Genomic DNA, 27,525 nt, shown 5'->3' with positions numbered 1-27,525 from the left:
GAGCAGATCCAACTAACCTGAAGAACTACAGGCCAATCTCCCAGCTGCCATTTCTGTCAAAGGTACTAGAACAGCATGTACTAAAATCACTGTCATCCCTACTGGAATCTCACCATCTTCTCCAGGAGCGGCAAGCTGGTTTTCGTGCCCACCATAGCACAGAACTAGTAATGCTGTCGGTACTAGATGAGCTAAGATGCATGGCTGACGGTAAAAAGCCAAGCGCCCTGATTTTATTAGATCTTTCAGCGGCGTTTGATACCGTCAGCCATGCATTGCTCCTGGACAGACTGGCTGGGTTTGGGATAGGAGAGCAAGCCCTTAAATGGTTAACAGCTTTCTTGACAGGAAGGACGCAGAAGATCCAGTTGGCAGACCAGGTCTCAGATGTGGGCATGTTGGCCTGTGGAGTCCCGCAGGGATCGGCACTCTCTCCGCTCTTATTTAACATGTACCTACAACCATTGATTGAGTCCCTGGCAAACATGAATTGTAAAGTCTTCAACTATGCAGACGATACTCAGCTGTTGCTGAGTATCGATAATACACCATCGGCTCAGTCCTTGGTCCAAGACATTCTACGATTTACAGTGAATTGGATGTCGTCCAATTTGCTGAAAATCAATCCAGATAAAACGGAAGTGCTTGTAGTTTCAACTTCTACTTCCCCCTGGAATGATTTGTTTTGGCCACAAGAGCTAGGACCTACCCCAAAACCGTACCCCAATGTTAAGAGTCTCGGCATGAAAATCGACCAGGAACTCTCGATGGTCAACCAAGTATCCAGCGTAGTTGGTTCCTGTACCAACCTGATCAGGCAACTACGTAAACTCGCCCCCTTGCTCTCGAGAAATATGCTGCGAACCATCGTATCAGCCACCATAGTGTCTAGAATAGACTATGGCAACGCTTTGTACCTCGGCCTTCCAAAGAATTCCATCAATCGTCTTCAGGTTATCCTGAATGATGCAGCACGCTTGATCTTTGGATTGCCGAGGAGGACTCATGCCTCCCCTCTGCTCTATAGGCTACATTGGCTGCCTATAGCGCAGAGAGTCGAATTTAAGAGTATGTGTATCTGCCACAAAGCAGTCCACGGACAGGCGCCAGCCTATGTAAAAGAAAGGCTCAAGTTATACGAACCAAAGCGCGCCCTGCGATCGTCCGGATCTTTTCTGTTATCCTGTCCACGCTTCAAGCTAACAACTAAAGGAGGCAGATCTTTTTCAGTTCAGGCCCCTACCATCTGGAATAAGTTACCGGAGGCGCTTCGCAGAGAACCTAACCTCCTCCATTTTAGGAAGTCCCTGAAAACCTTAGTCTTCAAGGACGCTTTTCCATCTCAATAGTCGGCTACTAGATCAGACACCTCCATACCTTTATTCCATCTTTGTTGCTGTACTTGGTCAGTAGCGCTTTGAGACCTGTCGGTGAGTTGGCGTGATACAAAACACAGTTACAAATTACAAATTACAAATCTTCGGGTTGCTCCCGCATGCCACTGAACACTCTATACCTTTCATCCCTTCTCCTTTCTCAGTTCACGGCTCCTGCCTCGCCTGGCTGATCCTCTTGCAGGAGAGCAACAAGGACAATGCCGCTTCTGGTCAGACAGTGTCACACTTCTAATATGGGTTCTGGCTGAACAAAACAGGAAGAACGTCTGCCCCCATTTGTCCTGCGGTCTCAGGTTCCGCATTCCTTATGAACATTCCTGCAAAAGAAAGAGTCGAAATGCAAGTACTCCACAATCCAGCCAGACCCACCTTCTCCCACCTACGGAAGCAAACAGCTGCCACCCTGACCGTGGCTCTGTCTGTCATCAATGTCACAGGACTTGTGTGTCTTGAAGGCCAGGGAACACAGCTGGTGGGTCACAGTTCCTGCCGCACCACCAGAACACTGGTCTCAGTTGATCCTCCTTCCTTTGTTGCTTCCCCGAATATGTACTTTGTTTGTGGCACCAAAGCTTACACTTGGCTCCCAAAAGGCTGGAGGGGTACGTGCTACATCGCCTTCATTCTTCCTCCCACATACGTGGCCCCAGCCTACCATCACCGGCAAAAGCGCGCCGGAGACATTGGACAAGCCGACTCCACTGGAGCACAGTTCCTGGATGCGGCAAAGGGACTTGTTCCTCTGTGGGGCCCAATGGCAAATAGCCGCGCTATCCGACACCTGACACAGGCAGTAGAAACAACCATTAACATCACCGCTGGCATCCTTGCTAACAACACGGCTGAGCTTCAGGCAGTCCGCCTGGTGGCCCTTCAAAATCGCCTTGTTCTAGACGTGGTTCTGGCCGACCGTGGAGGTGCATGCCGCATCATCGGCTCCAGCTGTTGCACCTACGTGCCAGATAACTCGCCTTCAGTCTACAAGGCAATCGAACACCTTCACAGACTGTCCTCAGAGGTTCACCAGGAGCAAGAAGGATGGTCGCTTGGAGGCTGGTTCTGGGACACTTTGAAGGACTGGGGATGGAGAGTGTTCACGTTTATATTGATACCAATCATGATACTGTGTGGGTGTTGCTTAGGTATTCAATGTTTACCATCTTTGTGTGCACTCATTTCCAACTGTATGTGCCCTAAGACTTTGGACTTTAAAACTGAGCACATGAGTCCCCTATACGAGATAGAGGTACGGGGTCTCATGGGGATCGATCCAAACTGACAAGCTGGCGAGACATGTTAAAAGGGAGGACTGTGGAATTTTAGTTCGTGTACTGAACATCATCTACGCCATCTTGCAGACTCACGTATGAACACACACGACAGCCATTTTAGGTACCATGGTCTCCCTGTTCACGATCACCCGTCAGCGCACTTCCCTGAACCTGCAAGCTTCCCCCACGCACCCTGGCTGTCCCCGCTCCCCCATGCACAAGTCATGAGCCCCCCCCTCCCGCATGACTCTCTCTCTGAAAATCGCACCCCGCGCCTGACCAACACCTTCTTTCCGTCCATGAATACCCCCCCTTTGATGACCCCTTCCTCTGAGCCCGATTGCCTGCACGAACCGCTGGTTACCCCTTAGCCTGAGGATACAGTTTATTGCCCACTACTGTATGCACCCGCCACTATTGATCATGACCTCCCCACCCCCTGAGATTCGATCAGGCGCACACATTCCAAAGGAATCGGCAGAACACTCAGCTGCGTGATAGCCCCCTCCCATTGTATGAGGGGTAAGGGCCTCTACTGTTGTCATGTGTTGGAGGGGGCCGGAACTGGGGGGGTGCCGTGGATGTCATCCTCATACTTCACAATGTCTTTGTTGTAATAAAGAGCGTTCACATGTCTCGAACCAGTGTATAAAAGTCCAGGTCTCAGAGAGGTTGGGAGAGCACCTCGAGACGATACCTTGTTGTCCGATCTGACGTGTTCTGATCCGTCGGAATAAAACTTGTTTCCTGTCTTCCTGTCTCCAGCGCCTGCCTCTTTATTGGATAACTTCGTATGGTATTAGAGGCGTTTAACGCCGGCCAAATTTAACTTAGGAAACATCAACTAAATCGCCTGACCATTTTGAATTGATCTTTATCACTTTGGGGTCCAAGCAAATGCCGTGACATCTGCTTCTTTCTATACCTTTAAGATCTTGAAAAAAATTCTTCCATACATCCCTGCCTGATCTACAGAAGACAGTAGTCACTTCTTTGCTCCTGTCAGGAATTGACTATTGTAACTGCTGTGATACAAATATGCAACAGCAACATCTAAACAAACTGCAAACCTTGCAAAATGCAGCAGCACGTCTAATGCTTAGTATACAAGAGTTCCTGTCAGCTTCTAATGCACTAAGAAATTGCATAGTCATACAAATAATCATTTTCAAGGCACTCTGTATCAGTTTCAAGGCCCTTCATGGAATGTGGCCAGAATACCTGAAAACTAAATTTGAGTGGTATACACCTCCTAGGACTTTACGTTCCTCCACATCCAGAAATGTCTCTGATTTAAGATTCAGACTCTCCTCTTGGGAAGGAAGAAGCATTGTGACATCAGCTTCCAAAACTTGGAACACTTTACCCATTCAGATCAAATCAATTGATACTTTGCTCCCTTCCAGAGAACCTCTAAAAACCTTCCTTTTCAGGTCCTACTGAGCAAGTCATTTCAGGCTTCAGTTGAGCTAGTGGCAAGACACCTTTGGGTTTACATGCACTTCTGAAATAAACATAACATAAAATACTTTGAACTTCCCTACTTCTGCACCTAGAACTCTGTCAATCATGGTTGTACCCTGCTAAGTGGTGCCACCACAGTCCCGGACCCTTGAAAGTGGGCCTTAGTTGTTTCTCCAGCAGAACCAATGCATTCTCTGCTGAGGGATGCATCTCCGATCAGACCCAATGCATCTCTTTGGGTGAGCAGTGCATCTTTAAGAAGAAACAGCACATTGCCATTGTTCTGTGAATTGGACCCATCGCAAAAGATTCACATCACTGTTGCATTTGAACCTTGGGTCCAAAGCATTGTCTATGGAACTGCTATGATGCAACACTTTTCCTGGCACAACCAACTCACATTCCTCATCAGCCTCAATGACGAGGAACCTTTGCACCTCAGCTTCATTGCTCATTGGAACTCATGCGTCATCTCCACTGCCCCTTGCATCCTCAACACTGGCCTTCACATCACAAGCCCCCTTCAACAGGATTGTTGAAGTTGATGCTGCGCTCCACATCCAGAATTAAGGTACTTTGGTTCAGCGGGCCTAACTGGGTCCTTCTAGCTGGTCCACACTCCATCGCGGTCAGCTTGAACTCTGGACTTTGACCCGGCTCAGCGTAGCCAGCTATCCCAATTTGCGTTTTTTGCTTCTGGCTGCTATTTTTTCCTATAAACTTTCAAATTCAACATCTCAAGTTCTGCTTATTGAATTGTCATCATTTTGGTATTGTTTTATTTATTAAATTAAGTACCATTTCTCTACATGGTGTGGCATCTTTTTGTGTGGTGTTTTCACTGATTTACTATTTGAAGTGTTGCACAAATACATTACACATTGCTTCTGAAATTAAGCTTGACTGCTGTGTGCCAACTACCAGAGGGTGAGCACAGGTTAATTAAGGGTTTGCCTGCCTCTTGCCCTGGCTAGGATTATGATTGTTGTTTGCCTAGGATTCATACCCCAGTCAACGACCAACCAAATTTCTAACACTTCAGCCACCAGGGAGGGTACTCTATTATTACACTAATAGTGACTAATATAAATGTAGTCACTATTAGTATAATACAATTTTTACAAAAAAGTTAAACCCCAACCAGCACCCATTTGGAAAAGATGCTCCTGTGTTCCTTCCACTGATTTTGCCACCTCTGAAGCCAGGGGTCTCAAAGGCATTGCTAGGGGTCACAAGGCGCAACCCAAGGGCCGCAGCTGCGGCAGGATGGTTAGTTGAAGTTCGGTGGTATCATAATCATTTTGAAGGGGTACATTGAACCTCCTTACAGCAGGAGTAGTGTGATTGCTAATCAACTCAAAATACACAGAGGGTGAAAAAACTAGGGTTTTAATTACCTTTAGCCCTGGATCCGATTTCCACATTTTTCCCCAGAAATGTACAAACCAGTTTTTCATCCCACCCCAAAGTGACTGACACCTGAAAACGGTAATTCCAAAGCAGTTACATTCCTGGGGATTATAATGGGCCTCTCGTAACAAGGGCCATAGTATGTTAGGAAGGAAACAACATTGATTGTTATAGGGGTAATCAATGAAAAGGTAATACAACATTTCTACAAAAGTTAATGTTAAAAAATTATTCTTGCTGTGCAAAGCAGTTAAAGAACAGCAGCAACCCATCCGCTGCCAAGATACAAGAGCACAAGATGGAATCATCACATAATGTAATACCTACTTGTCTTGAAGGCACCTGGATACAATGCAGATACTTTAACGCCCCATTTAGAAAGTTCCTGTCTCATTACTGCGGAAAACATTGATAGAGCTGCCTTTGAAGCACCATATGCTGCAAACCCAGGGACTGGAGCATGTCCTGTGTGGAGAGAAAAAACATTACAAACAGTAAAGCAGCTAGAAGGTTTACAGGGTTTGCTACCTTTAATTACACTATAGCTATAATTATACCATAGTTATAATTCATAGACATTTAGAAAAAGTAAAATATATATATTTAAAATAGAGTTTGGCACCTAACAAATTCACTTCTACTCAGAATGACTTAGGACTAGTAACAAATTAAACAAATGTGTTAGTTCCCTGTGATTATCTCAAAATGGCGAGTTTACGCAGAAATCATTAGAAGCTGACATGTTTCTTTTTGTCTTTTATTTTTGGGACTATGGGCCATATGTATCATTGAAATTCGCATTCGCAAAGGCCGAAATATTGCTAATTGTCCCTAAGGAATCGCAAATTACCACCAACTTCAGGTTGGTGGTAAGTTGCAAATTCCTTTTAAAAAGCATTTTATTTAAAAACAAAAGGTGCCCTGTGACGCTCATACATGCCCTTAGGGCATGTATGTGTGCCATATGTGCACACATGTCATTTTCAGGGGTGCAGCAGGGTGTCCTTTGGACACCCCTGCACCCTTGAAAATATTCTCAATTTGCGATTAGCTAATTGCTAATCGCACATTTCCCCTTCATTCCTATGCGCCTCCTGGCCCATAGAAATGAATGGGACATTCAGCCTGATTCATCATTCTCCCGTTTTGCGAGCCCCTAATAGCGAATCATAAGGAATCACTATTAAGGACTTGCAAAACGGTATTCATGTAGGAATTGCAAAAAATGTTGCGATTCCTACATGTTCCTTATTTGCGATTAGCAAATTGCTAATCGCAAATAAGGAATAACTCCCAATGCATTCCTATGGGCCAATTAGCTAATCGCAAATAAGGATGCGATTTCAAGGGTGCAGGGGTGTCCAAAGGACACCCTGTAGCACCCCTGAAATGTAATCTACATTGGTGTTGCGCACACACATGTCCAAAGGACATGTGTGTGTGTAACATGCAACTTAGAAAAATGCATTTAAATGCATTTTTCTACGTTTTTGATATTTACCACGAGGTCTGACCTCTCGGTAAATAGCGGCCCAAAATTGCAATTTCGCAATTTTAAAATGATTCATGAATTGCATTTAAGGAATCTCAAATAGAGATTCCTTAAATGCAATTCTTCGCAAATGTGCGAATTCTTTAATAGCGAATTTTGCATTTGGGATGATGAATCCCAAATGCAAATATTGCACTCGCAAAAGCCAAGATTCTGAGAATCTTGCCCTTTGCAAGTGCAATTTAGCTTGATGAATCAGGCTGATAATTCCTCAATTGTGATTAGCAATTTGCTAATCGCAATTAAGGAATGTTAAGAAATCGCTAAAAAGAAGCTGATTTCTACATACATACCATTTTGCGATTCCTAAATAGCGATTCCTTAAAAATCGCTATTTAGGAATCGCAAAATGGAATGTTGATACATATGGCCCTGTCCTTAGATCTATGCTATGTAACTCACATGGAAATGCCATCTAAGAATGATATTAAAAGATACCCTATCTTTTTTAGTTAAATATTAACTGTGCATCAATACTAAATAAGAAAAATGTCCATTTCGGAATAAGCAAGAATAAATTATATATGTATATATGCATGCATTTTACAGCAGTGTAGTCACACCTAGTTAATGTGAATACTTTAAAGGAAACCCTTTTTAGCTCAAGCCTAGGCAGAGCATGCGCTATCTCTCTTGAGACCTGCTGCAGCTTCTAAAACGCCTACTGTTTTTCATTTGTTCTCTTTTTTTGCTGATCGGAAATCCTTGTTTTTCTGTGGTGAATTGCTTACATTTGCCCCGCCTCTTGGTGTGTTGTTAATGCTCATGGCTACAGGCCCTATTACTGGCACGCTTTCACCTTTGGCCATTTATGTTAGTTTCGGCACACTATTTTATTATTTTGCCTCGGTTCTGTTTTAGAATTGTCGCATTATTTGGCTTTGTGAACAAAACGTGCTTAACCGAGGCCTGTAAATAATGTCTTTATCTTATTTCTTGTTTTTGTCCTTCCCCTGTCGGTATTTTTGACGTTTCCTATCTTCTGACGTTCCTTCCTCCTCCCTCCCTGTTTTTATTACTCGTTTGGTGTCTCTATGGTTTTTTAATTCTTTTGGAGGGACAGTTTGAACGTATGCAGGCATGGGCTTCAGTGCAGCATTGCGGCACTCAACCACTTTAAGCATTCATTCAAGAATTGTTTGCTTTTAACTTAAGCCTGAGTATGTGGTCTGCTGAAAGCTGATTACTTGACAGCTTTAAAAGTATGGGAACTGGGCAGGCATCTTAACAGTAGCTCAGCCCAACTCCTGGCAGTTATGGAAGCATATTACATACCTACTTGTCAGACCAACAACCAGCCCTGCTCCTCTTTTAGTCATTCTTGCTTTGCTAGTGTGCGACATTTATTTTTAAAATTGATTTTTCTTTGGCGGAGGTCGTTCAATGCACTAGTTTAATTTTAGAATTTTTCAGTTTGCATGAAACCTACTTGGCAGCCTCACTTTTACTTCCCAACGTGGCAGGCAAACATTCACTTTAACTGAGGGGAAGGGGGGGGGGGGGAATTGATGTGTTCTAGATGGTTCACCTGTTTTTCAGTATAAGCTCATTAGCTGCTACCAAATCCCGTTGAAGTTCGCACGGCAGCTTACCATGCAATTTTTCTGGTACTCATATGCTGAACTCAAAAGGGTCATCATGGATTCCCTTTGTGTCAAATCGATCCTTTGTATCCCAGTTCAGACCAGATTGCAGTAGGTGTGTGTTAATATGTATGTGGACTGAATTCATCCACTGTCACAGATACCAGGATGTACCCTTGGCCGTTGTGCATATGCGTTGCATTTCTCTTTATGTTAATCTTAATGGAAAAATATTGCATACAATATGCACAAACGGTCTAGGGCAATTGGTCTGTACAGTAGGACTGTTTTAGCAGAAGCAGCCCCCAACGGGGGCATAAGAGGCCAGTCCCGTAACCCATGCCGAGCCCCCGCACCCAGAAACGGTTTTCTGTGCCAAAAAGCACCCCCAGAGTGGGAAGACACCCGCTCCCCCCACAGCAGCTGCCAGAGTGGCGCCAACCCCCCTGGCCAATGGGGGCACCAGCGCCATACAAACGGCCCAAAGGGGAGACAACCCCGAGCTAGTGCAAAGTACACTGGGGGGGATATAAGCTGGGTTCCCCCAGGTATGCTCCTATCTTTGGGAGCGGGGAAGCAGCACAGACATCGAGTCCACCTTCCACCTACTCCCAGTACACCCAGAAAGTTTCCACTTACTAGGTTTCCAGTGGGAGGGGAAAGTGTACGTTGACAAAGCTATGCCGATGGGTTGCTCAGTGTCATGTGCATACTTTGAGATATTCAGCACCTTTGTCGAGTGGGTACTGCATGACAGGCATCCAGCAGGGGGGAAGCTCCATTGCCGGGATGACTTCCTCTTCACAGGCCCAGCTGGGTAAGCAGAATGCGGGAAAACATTGACAGCATTTATGGAATTGGCATATGAGCTAGATATTCCCCTGTCCACGGACAAAACAGCGGGTCCGGCCATGACCATGACTTTCCTGGGGATAGAGATAGACTCCATTGCCGGGACATCCAGGCTCCCCCCGGAAAAGGTAGAGAATTTCAGGGCAGAAATTAGGGGTCTTTGTGGGCGGGAAAGAGCCACAGTAAGGGAGATGCAGAGGCTCATAGGCAAACTGAACTTCGCAGCCAGAGTGATCCCAGCAGGCAGGTCATTTGCTAGGTGATTGACACAATTGACATGCAGCATTACCCAGAAACACCATCATGTGAGATTGGGGGCGGCGGTCAAAAATGATCTAATGATGTGGGACACCTTTTTAAAGGATTTTAACAGTGTTCTGCTATGGAGGTAAGGCTGGGTAACCAGATAGCCTTTTTTACCTTCGCTTCAGGTAGTACAGGCTTTGAGGCAATCCTGGGCAACAAGTGGTGCGCAGGGCAGTGGCCTAGCGAGTGGCACAGGGAGGGTGTGACCAGCAACATCACTTTTTTAGAACTATTCCCAATGATAGTCGCACTCACGGTATGGAGGCGGGAACTAAAAGACATGAAACTGACACTATGGTCGGATAACAAAGGAATAGTACAAGCATTTAACAGAGGGATAGCTGGGTGCCCAGATACTTTACGAGTAATGTGCTGACAGATTAAATTGCAGTTGGAGGGCAACATAGACCTTAAAGCATGCCACGTACCAGGAGTAGAAAACGAGGTGGTGGACGCCCTGTCCAGAGCGAGAATAGCGAGGTTCAGGGAACTAGCGCCCAGCGCGGACCTGAATATGACACCCCTTCCAGACCGGCTGTGGGACCTGGCGCGGTTGACTTATCAGAGCTGATTAGCCAAGCACTCGCACCCGAGGCAGCCAGGAGGCATAGGAAGTACGCCGCCACTGTGATGCAAGTAGGTAGCATCCTGTCCTTGGGCGATGTGTGTGGAACGGGCGAGGCAATCGAGGTATTCATACAATGGGCCTTTAACGCCAACAAGTGCAGGTCATGGGCATAAGCGCACCTGTCCGCACTTTCACACTACAGTAAACTAGTGACCGGGCATGATCTGGTCGGTCCTGGAGTGTCGGATCCATGCCAGATTTTTTTTTACATAACTACACTCATCTAAATGGGGATATGCCAATATTCTGGCATGGATCCGGCCTTCCAGTCTGACTTTGGAGAACCCTAGTTTACTCTATGAAGCAATTATTTTGTGCTCATGTCTAAGGGCAGGTACATCCTTGGGTTCAGCTTCGACGTAGCTCCCAATTCACTTAATCTTCCCGGCCCGTACCAGTAGGTGTCTCACGCTGCAGTATGGCTCACAGTCAGGGGTGCATTTATGTAGGCAGGGACATGCCAATCTTTGCACACAGCGGTACCATAGTTGTGTACGTGTGTTTATACTATAGTGCGTGTTTATACTATAGTGCGCTGTGACTTTATGTTGTCAGTTAATGCAAACGAAGCAGTATTTGTGTGTGACACTGTCTATGCATTAGGCCAGGGAGTTATATGTGTATATATGTGATTTGGGGGTATTGGGTATAGAAATCACATGTTTATCAGTCCATGCGACAGGACATATTGATTGGGCGTGTATTAGGCAGTGGGGGCTTACACCTCAAAGCAAAGTGCATAATGGGAATTGGTATCTTTTTTTCTTCATTATATGTCAGTTCAGACTACCAGTTGTTCAAAAAACACTTTAAATAAGTACTTCTCAATGCAGTACTATAACATGCCTATTAGTGTCAAAGCTTCTGTGTTAAAAACAGTAGCTGTTGTAGCACCCAGTATAATGTGCTGCATGGCTAAATACTTATACAGTCCCAAAGCCAAGACCTATTAGCTATGCCAATGCTTGTTTGTATCCTTATAAACTCTGCCTTTTCTTCACCAGCGTGTACCAAACTTAGGGGAGCAGCCTTCAAACGTGAACCACGCCAAACTTGGTGCACATTGGTTAAACAACTCAACTGTTCCTATGTCATAAGGGGGGGAGGATTACATCTTATAATTTGTAGATTTCCTCTGGGTTTCCTGTGCAAACCCCTTCTGCACATAACTTAGAAACCGCAGGACCAAAGGAAAGCAAGTTTTGATGGCCTGGAGGCCTTTTCATCATTTGTTGCCTTTTCAAATTCAGGATTATTTCTGTCCAGCAGTTTTGAAGGTATGAGCTAAAATGAGAATGTTAATCGTGTATGTGCAGTATTACCAAGTGTTCTCAGAAGCCCAGTTATGAAACTTCATTATTGAAAAAAGCAGATATGTTTAAGAAGCTCTTCTCCTTTCACCTTTCCTATCACCCTTTAGTCAAGCAATTTGTATATGATGCAATTAACTCTCAACCTCTCCGGGTTCAAAACAATATTGCCATTGTGTGTATTTTCTGTTTGCCTTCTTTCATGTGCTTTCCTGTGGAACAGCGTTATAAGGTTTTGAAGTTCTCTCAGAGAGCTCATGTAATGAATACAGAGAGGGGCTACTTAGCTTCGACTCATTCTGCTTATTGGTTGTTGTATAATTCATCACACCCCGCTGTCATTGTCTAACTATATTGGCCATTTATGATGCAGAGTTTGGACCTTTTCCTGAGGCATATGGCTATATTATTGGTGCCATAATGTAACCCATACTTCATGGGTCGTGAGAGACTAGCCTCTCTGAAAAAACGGGGCAGGTCTTACCAATTGGTATACCTGCTTGGAAAAGAAAATTGTTTTATTTAGTCCCCTCACTCACCAGAGGTTGCCCTTAGGTGACATGCTTCATCATTGGGGCTTCCCAAGCAGCTGCTGCTTGGGGCGTGCTGTGACTTGCGAGGAATACGTAGGAGCACTTTTTGTGACACTATGTGTGGTGCAATGTATGGTGGAGTGGTGTGAGTTAGTGATTTAAAAATACCGAACTAGTAAGCCTACACATTTATTCCTGCTTCTAGTTGGTATAGTAAAAAGGGGTTAGATGTAGGAATTGGATCCTTCAATGTGGTCAAAAACCTAACTCTCTCGTCGACATGTTTCAAGGTCCCCTACACCTTTTCATCAGGACAGCATGAGGACCCGCCTCATGTTTGCCACTCCGTTTGTGAACCTGTAATCTTGTTTACAAGAATATGAAAGACACACCTATTGTGTGTATTGTGTATACATATGGTTTAAAGATGAATCCGTAGTATTTAGTTGTTAGCAGAAATATGCCCCATGGTCCGCCTGGGTGGAGGGGCCTGTATACCTTTGGCTCAGCTTCCCTCCGTCTTGTTAGACCTATTCATACCTCGGGCGGCCGCATATTATTGGTGCAGCAGGCAGACGAGTACAGATGGGGAGGACCATCTTGTTTGTTTCTTTCGTGTTAGAGCCTATTATGGTTTTTTTGGGGTTGTATCATTTAGTGTGTACTTTAACATATGGGAATGACGTTTTAAAATGTGATGTCTAATTTAACCTCCCAAAGACGGCCCAGACGAACGACCGGAGTACCGACGGGCAGAGCCGTGCTCTATATACCTGAGCTGTAGCCAGGTGAGGCGCATCACTCATGTCCTACCAAGAAGGTATCTGGAGGACGATGACAGATCCTAGTCATTAAGGTGACATTAAGGGATTTTCTCACTGACACAGGTGATTTTTATGTTGGCTCACATATATGCAGTAGCGAAGTATTAGGTCCTGATGAAGGCAGTGGACTAGAAGTCCCTTACCTGCTGAAACATGTCGACCCCACTGTCCAGATAGTAGGTATTTGCTCAAACCTACTATGTTCCCGCACTGTTTTTAATGTTGGAAGCAGTAGAGGCACTAAATAAATTGTTGTTTGCTCCATGCTTTCCAATTTTACATCTATTCACTTTCACTCCTTTTTGTTTATGCACTGCTTTTCAGGTATTGTGATTGAGTGACCATTAAAGACCTTAAGTCACACTGGGGCATCCGCCTCTCCTGACTGTGAGATGCAGTAACATCTTCCATGATGGAAGGAGTCCCAGATGATGACAAGGGCGGCACCGTACGATATCTGATGGGTATTTTCCACACCCGAGATGCATCTTTCACTAATGGGAAGATGCGAGATTCTCAAGTAGTTTTGTTTTTTTGTTACACACAACTCAATGTTGCTCTGAGGCCCACGTTTACTTTATGTTTTTCTAGTCAGTAATTTGGGGTTTGTAATCGTGCATGGTCTATAAACACCCTAGGGACCCTCTCCTTAACTGTTTGTCTTTATTGGTCTAATTTAATATACATTTGCATGCATCTATATTATATTTGGCAAAAAAGTCTAAACAATCTTGATTGATTTCCCTGACACCTGAACTCCCTGGTTATATATACTATATAAGCATTTACTTTACTCCAAAGAGCGTTAGACCACGACGCTGTAACTGGGATGCAAAGGGCCCACAGAATCAAGCAAGCTCACAAATTTGTGTCTAGCAGAATGAAAACGCACCAAAGGAAATGTCACAGCAACTGTTTGCAAAATATGTTTTGCTTGCAGTGCCTCCTGCCACATTGATTTAGAATTCATGGAACAGGATATCACAGAGAGAATTAGTTTCCAGCTTGGTGCAAACCATTTCAGAATAAACTTGTGATATGCAGGTCACACAATTATTCAAGTTGAGGGAAAGTAACCCAGTTAATTAATTTAGCAGTTTAGGAAGACAGGAATCCAGTCCATAAGGGTTTAAGACTAAGAGAGCACTTCTGCATAGTAAAAAAAGTTCATTAGAAAGCATATATTCAGAATTAAGCAAGGATTCTTTATTTGTAGTTCTTTCACTTTTCCTAATTTTCAGAGCAAGGCAACATCCTATGCCTTAAATGTTCATGCAACTCTCTGGGACGTACTTTATTTACTGCACAGATCTCTCGGCGGCGTTTGATACCGTACCACACAACCTGCTACTAAAAACTCTTGCAGCAAAAGGTATCCGAGACAGAGCCCTAGGGTGGTTACAATCATTTCTGTCAGATAGAACGCAATCAGTGCGCATGGGTAACTATTCATCCCCTCAACGGAACATCAAATATGGGGTCCCACAGGGGGCCTCATTGAGCCCAACGTTGTTTAACCTGTTTGTGTCCTCCCTGGCAGCGATAGGAAGAAAGTGGGGTGTCGAAATCTGTTCCTACGCAGACGACACCCAGCTAACTGTAATCCTGGACGATGATGATGACCCTAAGGACAGGCTACTAAACTGTCTCACCGAACTGTCTGATTGGATGCATAGCCATTGCTTAAAACTGAACGCAGATAAATCGGAGATATTGCTGTTCGGTGGTCACATTCAGTTGTGGGATAACAGTTGGTGGCCAGTGCCACTGGGCACCCCCCCAATTGCAAAACCGACAGCAAGGAACCTGGGAGTGACGGTCGAAATCACTCTGTCTATGAAATCCCACGTGTCAACAATTTGCGGCAAAGGCTTCGCCTTGCTGAAAATGCTCAGAAGAGTCTTCCCCTGGATTCCCACCGAGTGTCGAAGGATCCTGGTTCAGTCACTATTGATGAGTAAGCTGGACTATGGAAACTCCCTGTTTGTAGGCATGGCAGACTATCTTTTCACCAAACTACAAATAGTGCAAAACGCTGCGGCTAAGGCAATCTGTAAAAAAAGAAAATTCGACCTAGCCAAAATTTGCTTAAGAGAGCTCCACTGGCTGCCAATGAGGCAGAGAGCAACCTTCAAAATGCTGTGTATAACACACAGAGCACTGCATAACACAGGCCCACTTATCCTAAGAAAAAGGATTAAGTTTTATGCATCAACCAGAAATCTTCGCTCTCAATTCACAGCAAGAGCAAGAACAACTTGTGTGAAGAGAGCCAGGATGGGAGAGCAAGCATTCTCCCACATAGCCACAACCAAATGGAATGAGTTGCCCGTGGCTCTCAGACTCACGGAATGCCACCTGTCATTTAGGAAGCAATTGAAAACCTTCCTTTTCCCCAAACCAGGCTAAATCCACAGGAATCAGTCCAGCCCACCGCCCATTATAGTTATTGCAGCGCCGTGATATCCTACTTAGGATGATTGTTAGCGCTTTATAAGAAAAAATACAAATACAAATACTAATGAAATAGTTTGGCTCTAAAGACGTAACCAGTGCTTTGAGAGTGGACACTTTTACCCCTAAATTAGGAAGACGGTGGACCCTGAATATACATGGCCCATCGCCAGCCGGGCCGGTTCGGTATCTTGGTGGCAAGTATTCTTTTCATTTATTATCACAACTCCAATCAGAGTGACCAATTTGGCAAGTCCTGTTAAATGTCCCTGAACCCTGCAGGGTATCAATCATGGGCAGAAACATGTTGCCCATATCCAGCGGTCTATTTGATTAAAACCCTGAGTCCTCTCTTTTTAATCCTATCTCAGTGGACCACTGAATAAAATAGATTTGACCCTCTGGAGATAGTTTTATCCATATCTTCTTTTGTTCTCTGCCCCTCACGCACCCTATAACATCACTCATCTTTAAAACACTTGAGCTCCTTCCTACAAGGGAGTTGTAGCCCACATTTAGGACTTTGCAGTCAAGGTGTGTGGAAGGAACCCAATGATGAAGCATGACACCTTCGGGTGAGTGAGGGTTCTTGTCCTGAAGGAATCTCAGCTGACAGCTCTCTCTCAAACACACATACAATCACAATCATATATAGAGCACTATATACATGAACTGTGGTTTTTGTTTTCTATTTTATGACCATATGTACGTTGTGTGAGTTGCTTGAAAGTTCAGTATTAGTATGTCATTGGTCAGGCCGCTCCTGCTAGATCCTCTGTGTGGATATATTAATGTTTAAATTTTCACATTTTACTCCCTAATATCCGATTTACTGGAACTTGGTTACATGGTGTCTAGATGATGAGCAAAATATAGAATTTTTATAATTTTGTGAAAATGAGCTTATAAATGTATTTAACTTCACAAAATAAATGTAGCTATTTCTGTATGCAGTCCATGTTGTTTGCTGGCATTTGCAGTTATTTTCATTGCTGATTGCCCCTCCGACTAGAGAAGACTAAATTGCAATAGTATAAACAGAGAATTTATCAGAGACATCAAAACTGTGCGCAACACCAAAAGATACGCCAGGACTCATTAATGACAAATCAGAATGGCCTATGAATACATGCTCCCATGAAAAAGGGACTTGCACTCCCGAAAGGCATTTGGATTTTTTTAACAATCATTGACAAAAATTAAAGAACCATTTTCACAGTAGCAGTATTAACATATGACTGATGGGGGGTGTGATTTGCGCGCCAATCAAGATGGCAGCAACCGGTTCAGTCTGCTTTGGCACAGAGCTCTTCATTTTTTTTGCAGCTGTTCTTTATGTGCCTTGCCTCACCAAGGCTTTCCGGAATTCCTCGTAACATTCCTGGGCCATGTTGAGCTGTGTTTATGGCTGTGTTGGAGCGTTTCGTCATCCAAGACCCAAGCAGCAGCCATTTTGCTACTGCGCCGCTTGCATTATTCGGCTCGCTGCTGGTGCACACTGATGTATTCCTTATGAATACATCTTCCCATGACGTTTTAAAGCCCTGAACTAACACTGCAGCTGCCCCTATACATGAAAGGTTATGTGGGCTGTTTTTTGTCTATATTGCTTTTGATTTTTACCTTCTGTATCACTAATCTTTTAAAAGCTGAGGCATCTGGTCCAGTTTTTCTATTGAACTATTTTTTTCTTTTCCCTCTATTTTTGAACCTAAATTGTTTGAACATTTTAATAATTTTTCTTTTGAATTCAAAGGCCACTGGCTCTTTTCCAGAAGAATTGATTGGTATTATTCCAAAACCTGGTAAAGATCATACCTTTTGTAAAAACTATCGTCCTATTTTATTAATTTATTACGATGGCAACATTTACGCCAAAATTGTGAAATCCATCCCGGTAAATTCTGTTCTATCACTAGTCAAATCTGATTTTGTTAAGGGTAGACTTGCTGCAGGCAATGCTAGAATGTTCTCTAATATTCTGATATTTGGTAAGAAATATCATTCTCCCCTTGCAGCGCTGTCTTTTGATGCAGAAAAAGCTTTTGACCCCATCAATTGGCAATTTATGTTTACCGCTTTATATTGGTTTGGCTTCGGCCCAAATTTTATTTCATTTATAAAAATATTATACTCTGGTCCTCACGCCAGTATTTTTAATAATGGCCATTTCTCCCCTTACTTTCATTACAAATAGGTATTAGACAAGTTTACCCCTCTCCTTTTTATTCTTTGTCTAGAACGTATTTTAGAACATATTCGTTGCAACACAATGATATCGGGTTTTAAACATAATTCCTTGAAACCAAGCTATCGGCCTATGCTGATATTTAAATATATTTGTCTAACCCTCTCGCATCTTTACATCCTTTTTTTTATAGGAAATCAAATTATATTTTCAAGTCTCTGGTTATTAACTACATTTTTCTAAAACTGAAATTCTACCACTAAATTCCTCCTGTTACCAATACATGTTTGCTGACACTCATTTTCCTTGGTGTCGTTCTTAAATAAAATATCTTGGTATTTGGGTTTCCTCTACTGTTCCTAACTCAATCAGTTTTACTTTCAATACTTTAACACCTTCGAATCTCATGACAAGCTCAGCTCATCATGAGCCATGGTGCTTGTGTGCTCATGACGAGCTGATCTCGTCATGACCTTTAGAAGGCTCGCACGCTGGGCTAATTCCCCTGCTGTGCAAACGTTCTAAAGAAACGGGTGTGGTCATGACGAGCTCAGCTCGCCATGAGCACACGACCACCGTGGTTCATGACGAGCTGACCTCGTCATGAGCACAGGGGCGCTGTGCGCGCCTCCCGCCCCCCAGCACAGCATGGGAATTTGCCCAGCTGCGAAGGGGTTAAAACTTAAAATCCAGAAATTAATTTCATCATGGTCTCCTCTTCACCTATCTTGGTGGGGTACTTTAGGTACTATTAAGATGGTGATTGCACCACATGTCCTTTACATTTTGTCCATGTTACCTTTTAAAATACCTATTTCTTATTTCTCTCAGATTAATTCTATGTGTTCCAAATTTCTCTGGAATAACAAACATACACATATTTCCTTAGCAAAACTTAAACGTCCGAAAAATGAAGGTGGTGTTCATTTTCCTTCTTTTAATTATTATCATTCTGCATTTCTATTTTGACCAGTTCATGCTTTAACTTATGATTTTCAAGATGTTCCCATACCATGATGGATTTCATTTGAATGTTCTTTATTGAAGGATTTCATGTTTACTGATGTAATTAATATGTCCAATTGCACTTTTATTTTTACAAACCCTATTTCAGAACACTCTCAATATTTATTACATACAATATTCCCTACAGGTTTTGATTTTTAGCAATGCTTCCCTGTATCTTCTATTTGGTTTAATAAATGTACTGAATATTGACGTAAATCATTCTATTTTAAACATTGGAAGGAGAAAGCTATTATGTTTGCTCTTCAATTCGTACCACATAACTCTGTTAATCCTTTTCCCAAGTTACAAGCAAAATATAATCAACCAAGCTCTCTCTTGCAATAATACAATCTAATATGTTTTGCTCCTCAAGTTTTTCTATCAACTAATAATATCCCTTCTGAAACTTTATCACCTACACCTTCGTATACGATATGCTCTTATTCCCTATTACTATAAGACCCAAAAATTCTATCGAATCACTATGGGACGCTGACCTTTCTATTCCATTCCCTACTCACATTTGGGCTAAAATATGTCTGAAAATATTTACAACACCTCAAGCCGCACACATTACGCAATCTCTATTTGTTTTTTTAGAATAGAGCAGTTATTACCCCTGAATGTATTTCTAAATTTGCTTCAACTTCTTCTGCATTATGCTGGTCTTGTTCTGAATCTACAGGAACTTTAATTCTTTTACTCTACTAATGCTCCTATGTGTTTAAGTTTTGTGAAAAAAATCTGGTTCAAATGTTTCAACATATTTTAATGTAACATTCAGTTATCAATTCAAAAATGTTTTCTTTGGGACTATGGCTCCTGACTTCAATCACCTCACACTTAAACCTATACAATTTGATCTCTTTATTGCTCTTGGTTTTAACCCGTTGCGCGCTCATGATGAGCTCAGCTTGTCATGAGGCACGGTCGCGCTGTGCTCATGACGAGCTGAGCTCGTCATGACCGTTGCGCCGCACCCACGCGGGGATAATTCCCCTGTTGTGGTGGGCATTCCATTGGAATGGGCGTGGTCGTGACGAGCTCGGCTCGTCATGAGCACAGCGCCACTGTGCTGCATGACGAGCCGAGCTCATCATGAGCACCGCGGCGCGCGCCCCTCATCCCCCCAGCACAGCAGGGGAATTAGGCCCGCAGGGAAGGGGTTAAAGAGATACTTTCTTGCTGGAAAGATGCTTCTAAAGGGTCTATATAAAAATGGTGGAATTTAATTTCTGATGTGCATAGAAAAGCTACTGTTTTTTCATTAACGGTTCATCAGAAAATGTAAGCTGATTTATATTGTTTACCTTTCACTACTTATCTTTCCTCTCCCTCACCTGTATCCTAACTATATATATATATATTTTTCTTTCCTACTCTTTTTCTTCTTCTTTTTCTTTCCCCTCCCCTTCTCCTCCACTCCACTCCCCTCCCATTTCCACTTCTTTCTAGTTATACTTTTCTCTAACTTAAGGAAAATTTAGTACTACTATATATTTCATGATTCAATATTACTGTTCCATGTTTTTGCATCATTAATAAAAAATACTTTAAAAAACCTAAAAAGATATGACTGATGGATTTCATCAAAAAAGTTAGAGCTTTTGAACATGGACTAATGCATAGAATAGTGTACCCGAATGATTCTTCACAAAAGCTAAAATTAGTGTACTTTTCAAGTGGTACTAAATGGACATTGATCAGTTAGCGGAACTAACTTAACATTTCTCTCTGCATCAAATCAATTATACTATTAAAATCTGCTAAGTAATTTCACTTAAATAGTTTTTTTTTCTGCTTCAGAAGCAAACACAACAAAATACTAATACAAAGACAACTCTTTAAATGTAATTGCTTCTGTAAAGAAAAGACAACTGCATCCTCCAGGCTACCTATGTTAAATTCAATGTAAGGATCTGAGATTAGATTACCTTTGTGGTATTTATTTTAACCGTTGGTAGAGAACTCCGCTCTGCCCGCAGAGTGTGCAGAGTTTTGCCTACTCCACGTTCAGTGGAGAATGCAGAGTAGGCAAAGCTCTCCACACTTCAGAGCGGAGTTGGCCCGCCACCAGCCTCCACCCCCCTATCAATATATAACTTAAAACTAACTTAAAGTAATTAAAAAACACTTATCTTTTACCCGCAGCATCTCCCGCTGCCCTTCTCCTCTTCTTCGCCATTAGAAATACTGCTTAAGAAAACTGTGCATGCGCGCACGCCCACGCATCCGCATTTCTCAATAGAAATTTGAATTTGGGGGCATGCGCACATGCGCAGTTTTCTTAAGCAGTATTTCTAATGGGGAAAAAAAGGAGGAGGGCAGCCCAGGGATTCCGTGGTTAAAAGGTAAGTGTTTTTAATTGCTTTAAGTTAGTTTTAAGTTATATATTAATAGGGGGGGGTGGAGGTGTGCGGCATAGCGGAGCTAAGCAGAGTCCCACGGAGTTTGTTGGCACCTCCGTGGCACTCCGTGTAGCCCTGCTACGGACAGTACGCCCAGGGTTCATTTATTTATTATGTAAAACATTTATAAAGCACCACGGTTACCAAATTGATATCCTGGTGCTAAGCATACATATAGGTACTATCCTGCTGAAAATTCTACCTGGTGATGGTACCTCAAGTCTTTGGATGGGTAATGCTCTCAAAATTATCGTAAAATAGTTGGGGTTATGCCTGGATAATAATTTGCCAACCATGCTTCTGGGCACTCAGCATTGCACCTAACATGATGGGTAAAAACTAATTTTGTTTACTAGTTTGTCATCTACACTTCTGAACATACTGGCTGTGACCAAGCCATGCCACACTGGGAGGAATGTTGTGGAAGAATTGGGAAATGAATAGAGTCCATCACACAAAACCTCATTATCATGTTCACTCTTCCCTGTTTTGGAGCCGTTATCAACTAACAGGCCCATTGTTCCAACAAAGTTCAGTATGTTGGCTTGGCTTCTGGCCTCATTAAGAGGAATCCAGTGCAGTCTACTAGAAAAGATCTACTTTGGCTCCCAATGGAAGCCAGAAGTAGACATCAATATCTAGAATTGCTGTTTATATATAGCAAATGTGTCCCAAACCGAATGGCCAAGAAAATGTCAACAGTTCCCCCTATCTCATTCTCTCTGCTGAACATGGCAAAATCTCCCGTCTCAAACAGCTTGCAATGTCTCATGGTAGACGACAGCAGACTAATGCACTTTGACTTTGATAGTGGAATATCCCGCCTCATGACATTAACCTGGAAATAAACCTCCAAGTTCAAATAGAAAATGGAAACCAACTTATTCCAGCTTCTACTCTCCTACACCCACAATTTAGCTGGTGTATGCTGTGTGAAAAAATTCATTACATTTTACAAATCCGAAATGCAACATCGCCCTGATGGCATACTATTCTTGCAAGGTCTATAGTGCACATCTCAGATCTTGGATCAATTATATTTTTATCAAAGGTACTTGCAGTTATTTTTTTCTTCAAAACTAACAATAACGGCATGAAGGAGAGATCATGTCCAATTTTCAACCGATCGCTTCTTTCGTGAAAAGAAACACTATTGTAACGCTAAAAAGACTTACAGTTAATCTAAATGTTGGAGACAATATGCTGTCCTTAAGATTATTGGATAAATATAGCTTTGTTTGTGAAGTATTTCAAGCATGTAAAATACATTCCTAAAAGACTTAGAACTCATAATAGTTTAGTAAGCAAGTACAGAATATTATTTTCACAGTGACTATATGAAAATGTGAGCCCCACTAACAAAGATGAACTGGCAACTATTGGTATCATTTATATCAACAGAGGTTTTGTTTTTTTAAAGGACTGTCTCTATTATTGTTGCCTTCATTCCAGTAGGACTGCATCTTTAAGAGTTAGCTACTGTACAAACTAAAAAGAAGAACCCAATCTGTAATACGTCAGAATTAGAGATGGACATTTTGGGGAGGACTTCACCCTCAATGTGACACCTGAGTTTAGTGATTTTATTTTCAAAATAAGATACAAGTTCTTCACATAAAATGGTGTGTTGTGTGCATTACAAACAAACAGTGAGCTAAAGAAATGGACCTTGGGAAATTTGAGTTATTAAGAAGGCCCTTCAAACCTAGACTCATCTCAGTGGTGAGAAACAGTGTGGGAGCTTTGATACATAGTAGGCAGAAAAGAACAAATCTTAAATAAGAGGAAACAGAACTAAAAGTCCAGACATGTCTGAGCCGGAACGTTATGCATTACATAGTTTTATAAAGCATCGGCATTCGTGGCACTGTGCAGGGTTTAAGAGTCTACTTGTGAGTAGTAGGTCACTTAACTCCAGAAGAGCTTTAAGGGTTCTTGTATTTAATTCAGAGAACAGATTTGCTTTTGGTTTAACAAGTAATGTTGGAGCCTGAGTGAGAGGGAGCTCCATCCCCTCTTAAGAGTGGTGGTAAAAGAGGGTGACTGAGTAGAACTCTAATTTCGTAATGAAGAGATTTCTTGTCACATTTTCATGCATGAAAGATTGTAGTCAGGTAGGTCACAATGGTTGGTTTCACGTCATTGTGGAGTTGATGGCCCTCAAAATTGATTTTTCTGGCCTTTCCCAGTATTTCATGTGATTGAATGTAGTTTTGAAACTAGCTTACAATCATTCATTTGCTCCTACAACAGACGCAGGGTTTTCTTCCTGCGGCCATGGCCCTGACATTGGGTCACGGCGGAGTTCCTCCGCTGCATTACCTGCAAATTCTCCAGTGACTCCCAGCTAACTAGCACCCTCCTCTTGCTCTACGAGGTGAGAGGCAGGCATAGCTGGATACTTAGAGCCCACGAGGCTCAGGCTCCCCCCGGGAATAGTGCTGGTTTGAAGCAGATTTGCCGGCACTGCAGCGGGTGGTCCTGTCTTCTTTACAGGTGATATGCGCCACTGTTCAGGGTTCCTAGGGAACGCCTGGACCTCTCCTTGCACTCGCTCAGTGGGCGAGCGGCTGGGCTCAGGCTACAATGCCCTTCTCTCCTTTTGGCTTCACAGAGCGACTCTGCACAGGGAGTCCATCAGAGTTTGGGAGCAAAGCACTCAACTAGAGCTGTGAGGGGCACGCCAGCACTTGCTACACACTTGGCCTCAAAATACTGTGAGGTCGAGCCTCTTGCAGTTTTTACACACCAAGCGCTCAGGGAAATTTCCCCTCCATAGAAACACATGGGACATCCTGGCCATGAAGCGGTTTTGCAGGTTCGCTTTTGAAGCAAAAAGGTGAACAAGACTCCAGTCCTTCTACTTCTCCAGGCAGGGGCAGCCACTGCAGGTCGTCCTACCACACACACATACGGGGCAGCGCTCCTCCCAGGCAGTTTCCTTTTAGACCCCAACAAGGATTTTTTTACATAAAGCCTTTGATTTCACGGAGGCATCTAACAGGAGGCAAGCACACACCAGCCCTTGGAGATTCTTCCCAAACGGGAAATGACAGCAGGGCAAAATGAGTCAGTCCTTTTTTCTCCACCACAAACAGAAGCAGCCACTTCAGGCCAACCCACCACTCAGTCAGAAAAGGCAGCACTCCTCAAATAGTCCTTCCACTCTTCTTCTTGGCAGGGTCCTCTTGTTACTTGAAGGAATCTAAAGTCCTGGGGTTTTAAGTGTAATACTTATACCTCAAAATGTCATTGTTCTCTTTGTGGCAAGGGGCTCTGAGCCCAGTCCAAACCAGTCAATCTTCCCTGGTGGAGCATGACCACAGCTTGCAGGGATAGCATTGTGAAAAAGGAGACAGCCTATTCAGGTGCAAGCGAAACTCCTCCCACCACTCTAAATGCAGACCAGTTCTATTCAGACAAGCGATGAGTCACCTAGGCAAGGTACGGCACACCTCAACCCTCTCCAGTGACTGTCAGAGTTAATGGAAAAGGAAGAGAGGTGGAGAATGAAAGGTTTTCATCTATGTGAAATGTCGGTTTGGCGGGAAGGAGATTACATGCACGTATGTGAGCCCGCTGATATAGTTTGTGGGTAGAGGGTTATGTTAAGATTCGAGAAGATGGGGAACGGCTTATTGGGGGATCTATATGCTAATAGGGATAGAAGAACATGTGACGTTCGTATCACTTGGGAAAGGTTTCTTTAGGGTACTACTGTTAGCCTGAAGTCACGTAATTTAGAGGGAAAACGTGGAATATCGGGTCTTTTTAAAAGCAAGGCTAAACCGTTGGTACATTGTTGACAGTTTGCCAGTACCATGGTCCGATTACACAGTTTAACTTTGTTATTTTTAAACTTGTAGTGAACCCCTGACGAAGGGCGATCAAAAATCCGAAATGCATTGGGAGATGTACTGAGGTTGTTTGATGTATACTTCGTACTACAGAAAGAAGCCTGGATTGGCACATCTGCAGTATTAGAAACATTTTGAATACATTTTACGTCTCCTGTGTGACAGGTTAAATTAGGATTGAGCAGTATGGAATCATTGATCAACTAACAGTAAAAATCATTGAACATGAAAAACTGCCTTTGACTTTCTAAAGGATAAAGCTGGGCTTCCGATACAGCAGCGGGATGCCGCTCCAGCTATGCGAAGAGTGAATGCACATCCCAGCTCCTGTCACTCAAACACCAGACACTGAATACACAAACTGCCAAAGGCACACAGAATAGTAAAGTAAGAAAATGCCCACTTTCTAAAAGTGGTATTTTAAAACACAGAATCTAAAACCCACTTTCTATAAAAGGTGTGTTAATAAATTCTAAGCTCAGAGAGCTTAAACTCCACTTTTCTATCTTGTTCCTATGGAAAGGTACACACGTAAAAATGTTTGCAGTGCAACCCCAATGATGAAGCCATGGGACAGATAGCCTTATAACTGTGTGCAAGGATACTATAGTGGTAGGTCTGAGACACATTTACAGGGATACCCACTGGTAGCATTTGATTTACTGGCCCTGGCACACACATGCACCACTTTACTAGGAACTTACCAGTAAATCAAATATGCCAATCATGGATAACCAATCATTGTCACAGTTTATACAGAAAGCATATGCACACTGATCAGAAGTTGTTAAGTGCCCAGAATCCCACAGCCAACAAAACAGAGTCAGACAAATAGGAGGAAAAAGACAAAAGGTTTGGGGGTAAACCTGTCAAAAGCGCCAGGTCTAACAGTGATATTGACATTCCATTACCTAATTGTATATGGCTCAGTCTGTCACTCATTGTTATTGGTTGGTAAGGGACCAGGGACCAGCCACATTGTATTTTAAATCAGCAGAACAAGTGACAGTCTTCGCTGAGAAAGTGAATGAGACAATGCACCTTCTAGGTCATGCAAGCTAATAGCCTGCTCAGAATCATCAGCCAGGATAGCTGAACTCCAGTGGCATGGGCTCACTGTGCCACTGGGTTCAAGCGATCCGGTCTGGTGAGGGGTGAAACCCCGAAACCGGTCCTAGGATGCTTGTTTCTGGTCCAGTGAGGACCTGGTTTGGCAGTTCGGGCTGAACTGTTCCCATGAGGCACAGGGTCATGACTGATTTGCATTTGTCCAGAACTAAACTGGGGTGGCATGGTGAGCAAAAGACGGATTGAGTTAACCCAGGTCTTTTCACTTGGTGTGAATGTTTTGATTTGTTCTGTGTTCTGTCCATCAATTATGTTTCTGTTGCTTGGTCGCCCTAAGTCCACCAGGTATGCCCAGACATGGGTCCCGGGCTCACTATGCCACTAGATCTAATCTGTCCTGGCTGATGAGGGTTGAAACTCCCAAAACCGGTCCTAGGATGCTTATTTCGGGTCCAGGGAGGACTGGGTTTGACAGTGAGGGCTGGACTGTTCCCATGAGGCAGAGGGTCAAGACTGATTTGCATATGGTCAGTTCTAAACTGGGGTGGCATGGTGAGTAAAAGAATGATGGAATGAACCCATATTTCTTAATTTTGGGTGAATGTTTTGATTTGCTCTGCATTCTATCCATCAATTTTGCTTCCTTTTAGGTATGACCTTTGATTTGCTCATTTATGTAATTTTGTTGCTATCAAATTGTACCTCATTCTTACAATTAAGAAGTGTGATTGCCTGTTATCAAACTACTTGCAAGACCCCTTTTGTGACAATCCATAAACAGACTTCATTCGTTTTGCTACTGAAATGCATTGGGCTCTCAGCTGTTGAATTGCCCACTTTTTAGAATCATCTCATTATCACCATAAGGATCTAGGTTAACCAGTTTTGTTTTTTAGGTTTTATATTAATTGCTGTCAAATAGTCTACATGAGCAATCCGGCACTCAACTGCAGTCATACTATACTCGCCATTATAATTAAAATTAAAATTGACAGCTAGGCGGAATTCTTCCATTACGGATTTCAGGGTTTCCTGTCTACTGGTAAGTTCTCCGAAATGTGGAAGGGCTCAATTGTAAAACCTTTACATAAGAAAGAAGACACACAAAAAAAAAAACGATAAAGTGATGTGGGTGAAAAATCATTTGCAAAGGTCATTTTAGGAAGCCTTAAAGAACAGGCAGAACTCCATAAGATTGTTCCACCAGAACAACAAGTGTTCAAGTAAGGCCCATTCAACGACAGACCCCTGTTTTAGCCTGTGGTAATGTGCTAGTAAGGCAGTGGAAGAAGGGATACTTTGTTTTGTTGCTTCGTTGACTTCCGCACAGCATTAGATTAAGTTGATCAGACAAGCCTATGGAAAATGCTGAATAAAATGAAAATCCCTCGAAGTATAACTATTATACACAT

The 27,525-nt window shown here is 43.0% G+C and overlaps 1 protein-coding gene across 1 annotated transcript in view; it reads right to left on the bottom strand.

Moving 5' to 3' along the window:
• The window catches only part of HSD17B2 (hydroxysteroid 17-beta dehydrogenase 2), a 457,046-nt gene that overhangs the window by 47,063 nt on the left and 382,458 nt on the right, over positions 1 to 27,525 (bottom strand). The window contains exon 4 of the mRNA XM_078671012.1: positions 5,870 to 6,007. Within this exon, the coding sequence (XP_078527138.1) occupies positions 5,870 to 6,007 (138 nt within the window). The remainder of the gene's footprint in view (positions 1 to 5,869; positions 6,008 to 27,525) is intronic.

This window comes from Lissotriton helveticus, chromosome 12, assembly GCF_964261635.1.
Source record: "Lissotriton helveticus chromosome 12, aLisHel1.1, whole genome shotgun sequence".
Lineage (NCBI taxonomy): Eukaryota > Metazoa > Chordata > Amphibia > Caudata > Salamandridae > Lissotriton > Lissotriton helveticus.
Note: the sequence above shows the minus strand (reverse complement) of the source record. Positions and strands in the feature narration are given on the sequence as shown.